This window comes from Papio anubis, chromosome 7 (genome assembly GCF_008728515.1).
Source record: "Papio anubis isolate 15944 chromosome 7, Panubis1.0, whole genome shotgun sequence".
NCBI classification, from domain to species: Eukaryota; Metazoa; Chordata; class Mammalia; order Primates; family Cercopithecidae; genus Papio; species Papio anubis.
The window spans coordinates 29,253,851-29,267,956 of NC_044982.1; the positions used below are offsets into that span (position 1 = coordinate 29,253,851).

The following is a 14,106-nucleotide window of genomic DNA, read 5'->3' on the forward strand; positions in this document are numbered from 1 at the left end:
AAATGGGAGTCCTCCGTTAGATCCTCAGTGGCGGGGGTGCAGTGGTGGGGATTATAATATTCTCTGTCCAAGATCCTGAGGTGCTCCCACCAGTTTTCACTGAATGAACAGAATAATCTGGCAAGAGTTCGTTTGGAGACCAGCATTCCTGTATTATTTTCCCAGCCCTCTGACTAGTTTCTCTGTGTTTTTATAAACTTGTCATACTTAGAGAATTCATAGAACTAAATCAAGCTACATAAGCTGTGTAGTCTTCTCTCCAACATGGAGTTCTGTAGGCATTGGACCCCACTGTCATCCCACTATAGCCTCTTAGCCTCTCTTTGAGCCTTGGGTCAAAGTGATAATGACAAAAAGAAATAAGTCCTCATGTGGGCACAGTAGCACACACCTGTAGTTCCAGCTACTCAGGAGCCTGAGGAGAGAGGATTGCTTGAGCCCAGGAGTTTGAGACCATCCTGGGCAAAAAGAACCCTGTACAGAAGGCTGATTGGAGGTTTGTATTGTTTGTTTTGATGCACAGACCTGCCGGGACCTGAAGGATCGTCAACAGTTGCTAGCATACAGGAGTAAGGTAGATAAAGGATCAGCAGAGGAGGAAAAGATTGATGCTCTTCTCAGCAGCTCGGTGAGCAGCTACAGTTTATCCCTCCAGCAGGCTCAGGAGACAGTTCACAAAACAGTACCAAGTATATGTTCCCAAGGCCTGGAAGGATTGCAGTTGGCTAATCCACATGGATGTAAGGCTCTCCTCTGGCCACAATGTCAAAAGCACTGCTTTGAATAGCAGAAATTACTCCTGAGATGCGGTATGATAGGGGGCTAATCTGGGGACCTCAAGCTAAGACTTAACTGTAATACTCTGATAATAGTTAAACCTAGCAGGTAGGAGAAACTAAATATTGAAAGTATGAAAACATGTTTCAGATTCAGAATATCCAAACTGTATGGTCTCATGGGGATGGATGGGACCTACCTGTTGAAAATAAGAAGTGGGTGAAATAGATGTTAGCTATCTGGGGAGCACAGCTGGTTCATCTCTCACAGCATGAAATTACTGAGCTTTTTGTTAATATGAAAGTTAGTTCCCTGTTAGGCATTTTGGGACCTACCTTAGAGTCAAATGACCAAAATTAGGCTTGTAAAATACAAAATAGGTGTTTAATGCATCTTTGAATAAATGAACTCCCCCACATATTTTTAAAAGTTTCTCAACATCCCCTACCTCCCGATCTGATTCTACTTTTTCTTTTCCTTACATTATCTAGCTATGAGCCTTGTTTTGTTGCATTTTCTCTGCCTTGCTATAGGGATAAGTGAAAACTGATCATACACCTTCATTGTTTCCTCTTTCCACAGCAAATTCGATGGAAGAATTAAGTGGCATTGACTACCCTGAAACCTGCCTCATTTCCTCCTTTCCTGCCTGTGAAAGTAGAGAGAGCTCCTGTTTGAGAGAGCTGCAGCATCACATCGCTTGGGCCCATTATCAACAGGCAGTGCCAGCTACTCTTGACACAGATAACTTCAGACTGAACTTCTGTCCAAGGAACATCATCTGAGGATTGAGATCTAAAGCTTTGACTCATGAGAATGATTCTCTCCACCTGGTGCTCATATGAAGGTGGGAGTGATTTCTAGATTGGGCCCCTACTGGGTAAGATCTCACTTGGTCTGAGAAAAGTGACTGCTCCAGAAAGGAAGAAGTACAGGTGTCATAGGGTGACCACTCCATTCCACTCAGCTAATTATGATCCAGGACTTGGTGCTGGACATTGGCAGTTCTGCTCTGAATGAAGTCAGAACAGAACCAAAATGGCCTCAGGAAGGAATGTCAGTGTTTCCCAAGACCTGCTGGAGATGCACTCACACCAGACTGCATAGACCCCTCCTCATTATGCCACACATTGCCTAGACGTTGTGTTTCCTCAGCCATTTCCCCTCTGCTGCCCAGTTTACTCTGTCCAAAACCCTAAGGTTCTTCTCTCACTTGAACACAGATGACCTTGCTTGGGTGATGAGACATCCCCTTTATCTCTTCCTCTACTGCTAGCCCAGACCTGTCACTTTCTAAGAAGCTCAGATGCAGCAGTGCTGGAGAGCTCTCTATGCAAAAATCTCATTTCACCAGGAGCTTTCGGAAGTTTCACCTGGGCTAAACTCAGCAGCATTTCTGTTAGGATATTTAGATGGAGGTTTTATTTTCACACTTGGATTCTTCCTTTGTACCAATATTTGCCTCCTTTTCTGTGACTGAACTGGGTTTTTCTGACATGCGTAGACTCCTAATAAAAGTATTTCTTCCTTGGTGCTTTCTCTCCTGCTCCTGGTGGTTTTGTGCAGAATTATGAAATAATTGCTCAGGATCTTAGGATTATTACAAGTCTTCCTCAATGACTGCATTCAGCAGCCTGTCAGCACATGTCAGGTTATAGAGTAACAGTGCTATGGCAAAGCAGGGCTATGTGGTTACCAGAAGCCTGACTTTTTCCAACTCTACCACTAACTAGTTATGTGATGCTGGGTGAGTCCCTTTCTTTCTCTGGATTCATTAGATAATCTAAAATTTTATAGAGTTAGTTTGTTTGTGAGACTGAGTCTCGCTCTGTCACCCAGGCTGGAGTGCAGTGGCGCTCTCAGCTCACTGCAACCTCCACCTCCCAGGTTCAGATGATTCTCCTGCCTCAGCCTCCCGAGTAGCTGGGATTACAGGTGCCTGCCACCACGCCCAACTAATTTTTGTATTTTTAGTAGAGACGGGGTTTCACCATGTTGGCCAGGCTGGTCTTGAACTCCTGACCTCAGGTGATCCTCCTGCCTTGGCCTCCCAAAGTGTTGGGATTACAGGCATGAGCCACCGCACCCAGCCTGTTTTTAAATAGACATGGTCTTGCTCTGTCACCCTCATGGCTCACTGCAGCCTTGACATCCCAGACTCAAGCAATCTTCCTGCTTCAGCCTCCTGAGTAGCTGGGACTACAGGCACGTGCCACCACACCCAGCTAACATTTTGTAGAGTTCTGTGCTCCTGTGACTGTGGAGTGGGTGAAGTCACAGAAAGAAAAGAGAAGATGCTCTTACAGAGGCACATACCATGCTTTAAGGCAATATGGTTCTCAACTGGAGGCAGTTTTGCCCCTCAAGAGACATTTGGCAATGTTCGAAGTTGCTTTCTGTTGCCACACTAGGAGTGCTACTGGCATCCAGTGGGTAGAGGTCAGGGATGCTGCTAAATGTCCTACAATCCACAGGACACCCCACAACAAAGAATTATCCTGCCCAAATGTTAGTAACACCAGTGTTAAGAAACTCTGCTTTAAGGGGATCAGACTCCAGCTTTTGCTTCTCCACTTTGCAGTTCCAGGTAACCTCATGTTTAATTCCTTTCTTGATCATCCTTCTTGCTATTGAAGAAACAAGAGTTTAATTTGCTAGATTGTACTAAAATTATTGGTTCATCTTCAAACAAATAGTGGTTACTTTATTAACTGGTATATTGGTTAGAGTTCATTTAGAGAAGCAGAACCATTGGGCATATATATGCATTATCTAATCTAATCTATATATGCAGTTTGTTAGAGACATTTGACCTTTCTCTGACCTGTTAGAGAAATTGGATGAGAAGTACTGAGGAGTAGAGCCTGTCTTTTCTGTTTGAGTACTTCCACTCAAGTATGGCAGCTGGAGGGTCTGCTTAAGGTAGTTGTCTTCGTGTCCAGTGGTAGAGCTTGAAATCCATAGGGAAGGCCGTGAAGAAGGGAAGATCATTATAAAGTGAGTGAGCAGGGACTAGGACCCATGTCAGTTCTCATAGCCCCCAACCTTCATGAAGTGGGTGTCCTGCTGCTGGAAAAGCTAGTGGCCTTTGTCATGGAACCGAAAAACACCCAGCCCAGGAGTGAGCAACTGAAGGAGGAACCAGGGAAGATGTAGCAGTTACAGGTCCAACTGTTGCCCCTCACCAGCAAGGTACCCAGCAGATAAACAGCAACATGTGTGAACTACAAAAGTACTTCCCCTGATTATGCACACTGAAACACAGGTTGGTTGCTGTTCATTTCCACCCTCCTGGTCTTGCACAGAAATATCTCCGGTGGTCCACCTTAACCAGAAACATACAGGGAAGGGAATTCTGGAAATTGCAGTTCAGCCTAGCCAAGGTGACATGATACAAAACAGTAACAACTGATCCCTACTTTTGAGAATGCATAAGTAAAGGATAGGCCTAGAATTCATGTCTGTACAACTTGTATGCTGCATTGGTCGTACTGATCTAGGAGGTTTTGAGCTTCTTTTTCCTTTGGAGAAGGAAGCATTACTTGGCAACATTAGGATGACCTACTGACTGTTTTGGTGTAAGGAAGTGTTTCTTGGATTTGATGAGAACTTCCATGCCCCACATTTCAAGTGTAGAGGCTTTGCTTTTGTTTTATGTTACTTTATTTTTTTTGAGATGGCGTCTCGTTCTGTCGCTGAGGCTGGAGTGCAGTGGCACAATCTCTGCTCAGTGCAACCAACCTCCACCTCCCAGGTTCAAGCAATTCTCCTGCCGCAGCCTCCTGAGTAGCCAAGATTACAGGCATGTGCTATCACACCTGGCTAATTTTTGTATTTTTAGTAGGGATGGGGTTTCACCGTGTTGACCAGGCTGGTCTCGAACTCCTGACCTCAAGTGATCCACCTGTTTCAGTGTCCCAAAGTACTGGGATTATAGGCATGAGCCACTGTGCCTGGGTGAGACTTTGCTTTTAAAGAGATTGTGTCACATAACAGCCTTCCTATAAAAGGGATTAGAGAAGCCAGACACAAAAGGTCACATACTGTATGATTCCATTTATATAAAATATCTGGAATAGGTAAATCCATCCAGACAGAAAGCAGACTGGTGGTTCCAGAGGCTGAGGGTGGGGAGGGATATGGAGTAACTGCTTGATGGGTGTAGGCTTTCCTTTTGGGAATATGAAAGTATTTTGGAACTACATAGAGGTGGTGGCACAACATTCTGAATGTATTGATGAATTATTCACTTTAAAATGGCTAATTTTATGTTATGTGGATTTCACCTGAAAAAAATTTTATTGGTTTCTTGAACACAAAAAGGAGTTGTAAACTAACTCAAGTAGTGCTAAGATCTGTAAGATATTCTAGTCTGCAAAAAAAACCCCTAGAAATCCAGAATCTTCTTTTGGGAAAAGGAGGGTCTCATACTGCTCTAGTGTGGTACTCCTAGAAGTAGTGGAAGGAACTCATGTCCTGATATTCAGCTCAGGAAAACCTCTAAGTGGGGCTGGCCCCTTTAAGACTCAGAGACTGTAATCTGGTAGTTAAGGAGTCATAATCACAAGTTTCTTGGGTAATTCTCCTTAGAAATGTAGTTCTTACCTTCCAGGATCAGAAGTACTGAGGAGCAGAGCCAATCTTCTCTGTTTGGTGATAGATATATGTAGATGGGTTTATATGACTTTGAGTTTAGTTTATAAAATTTAGATGTCCCTGTCCTAGACAGGGGACAGTGATATTTAGTTTGGGTTCTTTTCTACCCTGTGGAGAACAGAGTTCAGTGAAAGGGAAGCATTTCTTTGAAATGTGGTTCTATGTGTTCAGTCCTATTTCCAAAACGCAGGAGGGAATGGAAGGGAAAACGTCCTGGCTCAAGAATACCTGTAAAACTCAATTGCTGTTGTAAATTCATCTGCCAAAAACAGTGCCTGTAACCCGTGTGGAGAAACAACACTTTGGGTTTCTGTACAGATTTTTCATGAGTCCAGGATTCATGGGCAGCCAGTGATTAGGAATCCTCAAACACTCACACTCTAGAGTGTGAATTCAAGAGAGGTGAATTCCAAGTTCAGAATTTGGGAGTAGAGAGTTGCTGAAGCCCACCAGCATGAGTGCTTGTGACCTGGGCACACATACCATCATACACACACCTCCTACATAGACCCTTCTTCTACCAGGACAGGGAGCCAAACTGATTAGTATCTATCACTGCAGGAAATAGTGGCTTGGAAATGGACATGCTCCAGGACCTTGAGTCCCTGCAGTTTGAGTATGGGGTTCCAGAGGAAGATCGTATCTGGCTGTATTTGCAGGGCCGTTCTCGGGGACTGATGATAGAAGCTTGTGCCCATGCAACCTTCTTCTGCAAACTATTATATAATTTGAGGTAAGCTGAGTATCCAAATTGAGGAAGTTGGACAAGAATCTCACTGCTGAGAATTCAAATGTCTTACATTTTTTTATATCGGAGGGTAAGTTTGGCTGGTGGATTGTCGTCCTATCTTTTCCAACCCAGAGTCAATGACTCCTGGTCTGAAAGGACAGGAAAATCTATACCAGGGTCCCCTAGCTGTGGTTACATAATAAAGCATGGACTAGTAGTGATTACCTTTTAGTGGATGGATTGATTTAATGATCATTTGTTCGTCCATTCACTCACTCATCATGACCACCAGCTTGCCCTCCACAGTTGCTAATGTCTAGCCATTCCTTATCTATTGGCAAGGAGTGCAAATGGAATCAGTTCTTTCTTTTGGGGCTGAGGTAATAGTGGAATGCTCCCTTACAGGAAGGCTACCCAGGCCTTCACAGGTCCTGTGCCAGTGACTTCCTTGAAACCAGGAATATTGATTTGCAGAAAAGCTCTCAGTCCAGTCTTGATTCTGATATCAATATGGCTTCAGACACTTAAATAGGAAATGTGTGTGAAGCATGTACCTATAATTAGGCTCCTGAATTCTGCAACTCCAGGTCACTCTGGGAGCATATGTCACCTCCTCACTCTACTTCTTAGTTTTTCTCTGAAGTTAGATTAATTCCTGGATGGTGGGACCAGATTTGAATTAAACATGTTTATAGATACAGCATATATCCAAGGAGGCAGGCTGCTCAGTGAATTTATGGATTGGCTTACTGATAAGGATGCATAAACCTATTGGTGGTACTCAATATGACTGGTGAGGAAACAATACATGAAACTTGCAGGTGGCATTTTATATTTGGAAGGATCAGGCACTAAGAGAAAGTGCTCTTTCAACCAGGAGAGAAGGCTTAAATAGAGTGTGACTTGTGTTGCTTAGAAGCAAAATCCAGAGCTTTAAGACACTGGTTTTTACAGAAATGCAGAACAAATATAAGGCTGTCATATAGCAATGAAAGTATACCTTATGTATTCAGAAGTCTGACTTTGTTAATCTTGGGCCGAGGAAACACATCCAGCACCAACAGTAAGTGGACCTCTAAAAATAGTGGTCTGAAATCTTCATCCTTAGTTTCTCAGTTCTGTTCCTTTTTGTTTTGTTGTTTAAATTTGTACCCTGAATGAACAGTTTTGTTTTTATAAACCATTTATGTTTATAAGTCATAACCTTCTTAAAAAGCCAAGTTATCTGGTTTCTCAAGTCTGCAGATTTGAAATAGCAAACTAGAAAGAGTGGGCGTATCATACGAAAGGAATGCACTCACATCTAATAGCAATAAAAATTGACAGCTGTCTTAGACAGTGGTATCATTGACAGTGGTATCAGTAAGATGAAGAAATAGGAAGCTCCAGACTTTGTAACCTTGAGACACTAACTTAACAATATATGGTCCAAAAGCCTTTATGAAAACTCCAGCAAGCACTTAAGAAATTGTAGTGCCCCGGAGAGGTACAAATCCAAGAATAGCTGCATTTACAGGGATAAGAAAAGCTATTGCAGTTCACCTAAGATATTCCTTTCCTCAAGCCAGCCTCAGGTGAGCAGGAGAAAATGCCTAATTTGTGGCTTCTCCCTTGGAGGGAAAAAAAAATGGAATGTTTGTCCACTGTTCTACCTTTTGGGGGGCTGTCTAAGGGATTGGTTTCTGTCTCACATGACTTGGAGCATCGATGAGGAACCAACATATTTTGGATGAAAACAAAGGATCACTCAGTGACTTATTGCAGTACAGAGAACCTGCAGTACTGCAGATAGATACCAGAGTGAGGAAAAGATTATGAGTCCCTGCAATAGAAACAGGCAAAACTCTTTAACTGGGAAATTCCAAACCCCGGCCCAGAGAAGACTCATTCCTGGAAAGATTTGACAGGCCCCAGAATCTCTAGTTGGGCTGATTGGGAAAGATCTTCCCCTGTATGGTGCCAGTCTGTAAAGATTGGGAGAGACCTGACTGTTCTTTCAAAAGCCCAAATCCAGCAAAAAATAAAAAGGCAATATTGCTCAACCATAGGAACAAACTACTGCAGAAACCAGCCCTAAAGAAACAGATCTATGAGATGCCTAACACAGAATTCAAAATAATAATCTTAAAGAGGCTCAGTGAGCTACAAGACACAGAAAAACAACTAAGCCGGGCACAGTTTACAGATTAATTTGTAATTACAGGCCTGTAATCCCAGCAATTTGGGATGCTGAGGTGGGAGGGTTATTTGAGCCCAGGAGTTTGAGACCAGCCTGGGCAACATAGTGAGACCCTGTCTCTATGAAAAAAAAAAAAAAAAAGTGATGAAATCAGGAAAACAATACATGAATAAAATAATATCATAAAGAGAAACAAAGAACCAAAATTTGGAGCTGGAGAGCACAATAATTGAATTGAAACAACTCACTAGAGTGGTTCAACATTAGACTTGATCACACAGAAGAAAGAATCAGCAAACTTGAAGAGCAATTATTTGAAATTATCAAATCAGAAGAGCAAAAGGAAAATTAAGAAAAGTGAAGAAAATCTAGAGGACTTATGGGATACTATCAAGCGGGTCAATATATGCCTTATGGGAATGTCAGAAGGAGAAGAGAGACAGGGCAAGGTGCAAAGAGCTTATTTGAAGGAATAATGGCCAAAAACATCCCAGATCTGAGGAAGGAAATGGACATCCAAATTCAAGAAGTTCAGAGGACTCCAATTTGGATGAACCCAAAGAGGACTACACAGAGACACATTATAATCAAACCATCAAAAGTCAAAGGCAAAGAATACTGAAAACTGCAAAGAAAAAGCAACTTATCACACACAAGGGAGTTCCCAGAAGACTATCAGTGGCTTCTCAGCAGAAACATTACAGGCCAGAGGGAGTGCTTGATGTATTCAAAGTGCTAAAAGGGGAAAGAAAAAAAAAAACCTGTCAACCAAGAATACTATATCTGGCAAACCTGTGCTTCAAAAATTAAGGAGAAGCTGGGCACGGTGGCTCATGGCTGTAACTCCAGTACTTTGGGAGGCCGAGGTGGGCAGATCACCTGAGGTCAGGAGTTCAAGGCCAGCCTGGCCAACATGGTGAAACTCTATCTCTACTAAAAATACAAAAATTAGCTGGGCGTGGTGGTGGACACCTGTAATCCCAGATACTTGGGAGGCTGAGGCAGGAGTATTGCTTGAACCCAGGGAGGCAGAGGTTGCAGTGAGCTGAGATTGCACCACTACACTTCAGCCTGGGTGACAAGAGCAAAACTCCATCTCAAGGAAAAAAAAAAAAAAAAGGAGAAAGAAAGAGCTTCCCAGATAAACAATAACAACAAAAAACCTCATCACTTCTGGACCTGCCTTACAACTAATGCTGAAGGGAATCCTTAAGTTGAAATGAAAACATGCTAGTCAACAACACAAAAGTATACAAAAATAAAAAGCTCTCTGGCAAAGGTGAATATATAGCCATATACATAATACTGTGATGGGTGGTACATAAATCATTTTTAATTGTGGTATAGGATTTAAAGATAAAAGCTGGCCAACTGTGATGGCTCACACCTATAATCCCAGCACTTTGGGAGGCCAAGGCAGGAGAATTGCTTGGGCTTAGGTGTTTGAGACTAGCCTGGGCAACACAGGGAGACAACATCTCTTAAAAAAAAAAATTAGCTGGGCATAGTGGCACACACCTGTGGTCTCAGGTATTTGGTAGTCTGATGTGGGAGGATCGCTTGAGCCTGGAAAGTTGAGGCTGCAGTGAGCCATGATCATGTCACTGCACTCCAACCTGGGTGACAGAGTGAGACCCTGTCTCATAAAAAGATAAATAAAATATATATATAAATGTAAACGATATAGAAATAATAAAATGTAGAAAATAAAATTATAACTATCAATAAGTATAAATATAAATAAATAATAAAAATTAAAAATAGGCTTGGCACGGTAGCTTACGCCTGTAATCCATCACTTTGGGAGGCTGAGGCAGGCAGATCGCTTGATTCCAGAAGTTCGAGACCAACCTAGGCAATGTGGTTAAATCCTGTCTCTACTAGAAATAACAAAATTAGCCAAGTATGATGGTATGTGCCTGTACTCCCAGCTAACTGGGAGGCTGAGGCGGGAGGATCACCTGAGCCCAGGAGATCAAGGCTGAAGTGAGCTGTGTTCACGCCACTGCACTCTAGCTTGGGCCACAGGGTGAGACCCTGTCTCAAAAATAAAAATACTGAAAAAAAACTATTACTATAAAACCATGCTAATGGATAAAAAATATCCAAAAGATATAATTCGTGAGATAAATAACAAAAAGCAGAGGCAGGGAAAGATGAAGTAGAGTTTTTGTATATGATTGACGTTATCATCTTAAAATAGGTTGTTACAACTATTTTTATGATTTTTATGCAATTTCCTATGGTAACTACAAAGAAAATATCAACAGAAAAAAAGAAAATAATATAATTACAAAAAAAAAATCAGTGAAACACAAAAGAAAGCAGCAGGAGAGGAAAAGAGGAACAAAACTGCAACACATGGAGAAAAAACAAAATGGCAGTGATAAGTCTGTCTCTATCAGTAATTATTTTAAATGTAAATGGATTAAGCCCATCAATCAAAAGATACCAAGTGACTGAATGGATTTATTTATTTATTTATTTATTTATTTTATTTTATTTTTTTGAGACGGAGTCTCACTGTGTCTCCCAGGCTGGAGTGCAGTGGCGTGATCTCGGCTCACTGCAAGCTCCGCCTCCCGGGTTCACGCCATTCTCCCGCCTCAGCCTCCCAAGTAGCTGGGACTACAGGCGCCCGCCACCGTGCCCGGCTAATTTTTTGTATTTTTAGTAGAGACGGGGTTTCACCATGTTAGCCAGGATGGTCTCGATCTCCTGACCTCGTGATCCACCCGCCTCGGCCTCCCAAAGTGCTGGGATTACAGGCTTGAGCCACCGCGCCCGGCCTGAATGGATTTAAAAAAAAAAAAGATTCAACATATATCTTATCTTCAAGAGACTCACTTTAGATGTTAGGACACAGACTGAAAGAGCATAGAGAAAGATAATTCCATGTAAATGGTAACCAAAAAGAATAGGAGTGGTCATACTTGTATCAGACAAAATAGATTTTAAGTCAAAAACTGTCATGAGAGACAAAGAATGACATGATGATAAAAAGATCAATTCACCAGGAAGATACAATTATACATGTACCTAACATCAGAACATCCACATATATGAGGCAAATATTGACAGAACTGAAGGTAAACAATTATAGCAGAAGATTTTAATACCCAACTTTCAATAGTGGATAGAACAACCAGACAAAAGGTTAGTAAGAAAACAGAAGACTTGAACAACACAATACACCAATTAGAACCTAACAGACAAGTGCATAACACTCCACTCAACAGCAGCAGAATACACGTTCTTTTCAAGTGCACATGGAACATTTTCCAGAATAGATCAACGTTAGGTCACAAAACAAGTCCTAACAAATTTAAATAGATTCAAAACATACCAACCGTCTTTTTTTTTTTTTTTTTTTTGACCATAATAGAATGATACTAGAAACAGCAGAAGAAAAACTAGAAAATTCACAAATATGTGGAAGTTAACACAACTCTTGAACAACCAATTGATCAAACAGGAAATCACAAGGAAAATTTGAAAATATCTTAAGTGAAAATGAAAACGACATACCAAAACGTATGGATTGCAACAAAAGCAGTACCATGAGCAAACTTTATAGGAGTAAATGCCTACATTAAAAATAAGAAAGATCTCAAATCAACAGTGTAACTTTTTTTTTTTTTTTTTTTTGAGACGGAGTCTGGCTCTGTTGCCCAGGCTGGAGTGCAGTGGCCGGATCTCAGCTCACTGCAAGCCCCGCCTCCCGGGTTCACGCCATTCTCCTGCCTCAGCCTCCCGAGTAGCTGGGAGTACAGGCGCCCACCACCTCGCCCTGCTAATTTTTTTTTTTTTGTATTTTAGTAGAGATGGGGTTTCACCGTGTTAGCCAGGATGGTCTCGATCTCCTGAACTCGTGATCCGCCCGTCTCGGCCTCCCAAAGTGCTGGGATTACAGGCTTGAGCCACCGTGCCCGGCCAGCAGTGTAACTTTTTATAGTTCAAAGAACTAGAAAAAGAACAAACTAAACCCAAAGTAAGCAAAAGGAAGCACATAATTAGATTAGAAATAAACAAAATAAGACTATAAAAACAATGGGGAAAAAAAAGTCAATGAAAATAAGAGCTAACAGCCCTTTCCTAGACTAACTGGCAGAGAAGAGAGAAGAATCAAATAACAAAATCAGAAATGAAAGAGGAAACATTAAAATTGATGCCACAGGCCAGGTGTGGTGGCTCACGCCTGTAATCCCAGCCTGGGAAACAAAGCAACGCCCTGTTTCTATAAACACAAACAAACTGATGCTGTCGAAGTAAAAAGGATCTTAAGAGTAAGAGTCTACTATGAACAATTACATGCCAACAAATCGGATAACTTCAAAGAAATAGAAAAACTCCTAGAAACATACAGCCTACAAAGACTGAATCATGAAAAAAATTTTAAACTCTGAACAGAACTATAACTAGTAAGATTGACTCAAAGATAATAATACACTCCCAAGAAAAGCCGCAGGCCTGATGACTTGACTGGAAAATTCTACCAAACATTTATTTTTATTTTTTATATATTTTTAGACAGAGTCTCGCTCTCTCACCCAGGCTGGAGTGCAGTGGCGTGATCTCGGCTCACTCCAACCTCTACCTCCCGGGTTCATGCGAGTCTCCTGAGCTGGGATTACATGCGCCTGCCACGCCTGGCTAATTTTTGTATTTTTCATAGACACGGGGTTTCACCATATTGGCCAGGGTGATTTCGAACTCGTGACCTCAGGTGATCTGCCTGCCTTGGCCTCCCAAAGTGCTGGGATTATAGGCATGAGCCACCACACACCTGGCCTTACCAAACATTTAAAGAAGAATGAACAATCCTTCTCAAACTCTTTCAAAAAAAATTGAAGATGAAGGAACACTTCTGAACTCATTTTATGAGGCCAGCATTACCCTGATACCAAAACCAGACAAAAATAATGGAACTACAGACCAATACCCATAGTGAATACAGATGCAAAATTCCTCAATAAAATACTACCAAACTGAGTCCAATAGCTTATTAAAAGATTTATATGGCAAGTGCAATGGTTCATACCTGTTGAATTCCAACAATTTGGGACGGTGAGGTGGGAGAATCACTTGAGCCCAGGAGTTTGAAACCAGTCTGGGCAACAATATGATGAGATTTTGTCTCTACAAAAAATTTTTAAACATTAGCTAGGTGTGGTAGCATACACCAGTAATCCCAGCTACTTGGGAGGTTGGGGTGGGTGGATTGCCTGAGCCTGGGAGGTCTAGGCTGCAGTGAGCTGTGATTGTGCCACCACACTCCAGCCTGGGTGACCAAGCGAGACCCTGTCCCAGAAAAAAAGAGAAAGGATTATACACCATGACCCAGTGGGATTTATTTCTGGAATGCAACAGTGATTCAACATGCAAAATCAATCAATATAATGCATCACATTAACAAAATGAAGAACAAAAATCACATGATCATTTTAATTGATGCAGAAAAGGTGTTTGACAAAATTCAACACCTTTTCATGATAAGAACCCTCAGCAAACTGGGAATAGAAGGAAATTATCCCGATATAATAAAGGCTATATATGAAAGGCCCACAAGTAACATCATATTCAATGGTAAAAACTAAAAGCTTGCCAGGCGTGGTGGCTCATGCCTGTAGTCCCAGCACTTTGGGAGGCCGAGGAAGGTGGATCACGAGGTCAGGAGATCGAGACCATCCTGAATAACACGGTGAAACCCCATCTCTACTAAAAATATAAAAAGTTAGATGGGCATGGTGGCGGGCACCTGAAG

At 41.8% G+C, this 14,106-nt stretch overlaps 2 protein-coding genes across 5 annotated transcripts in view; both read left to right on the forward strand.

Annotated features, from left to right (window-relative positions):
• VIPAS39 (VPS33B interacting protein, apical-basolateral polarity regulator, spe-39 homolog) overlaps positions 1-2,316 on the forward strand; it is a 32,309-nt gene extending 29,993 nt beyond the window's left edge. For all 4 annotated transcript variants that reach the window (XM_017961408.3, XM_021941437.2, XM_003902106.5 and 1 more), the window contains 2 exons: positions 524-628; positions 1,360-2,316. In XM_017961408.3, the coding sequence (XP_017816897.1) occupies positions 524-628; positions 1,360-1,380 (126 nt within the window). In that variant the 3' untranslated portion in view covers positions 1,381-2,316. The remainder of the gene's footprint in view (positions 1-523; positions 629-1,359) is intronic.
• A 2,338-nt stretch (positions 2,317-4,654) lies between these two features.
• NOXRED1 (NADP dependent oxidoreductase domain containing 1) overlaps positions 4,655-14,106 on the forward strand; it is a 31,744-nt gene continuing 22,292 nt past the window's right edge. The window contains exons 1-2 of the mRNA XM_009212037.4: positions 4,655-5,430; positions 5,995-6,166. Of these exons, the coding sequence (XP_009210301.1) occupies positions 6,012-6,166 (155 nt within the window). The 5' untranslated portion in view covers positions 4,655-5,430; positions 5,995-6,011. The remainder of the gene's footprint in view (positions 5,431-5,994; positions 6,167-14,106) is intronic.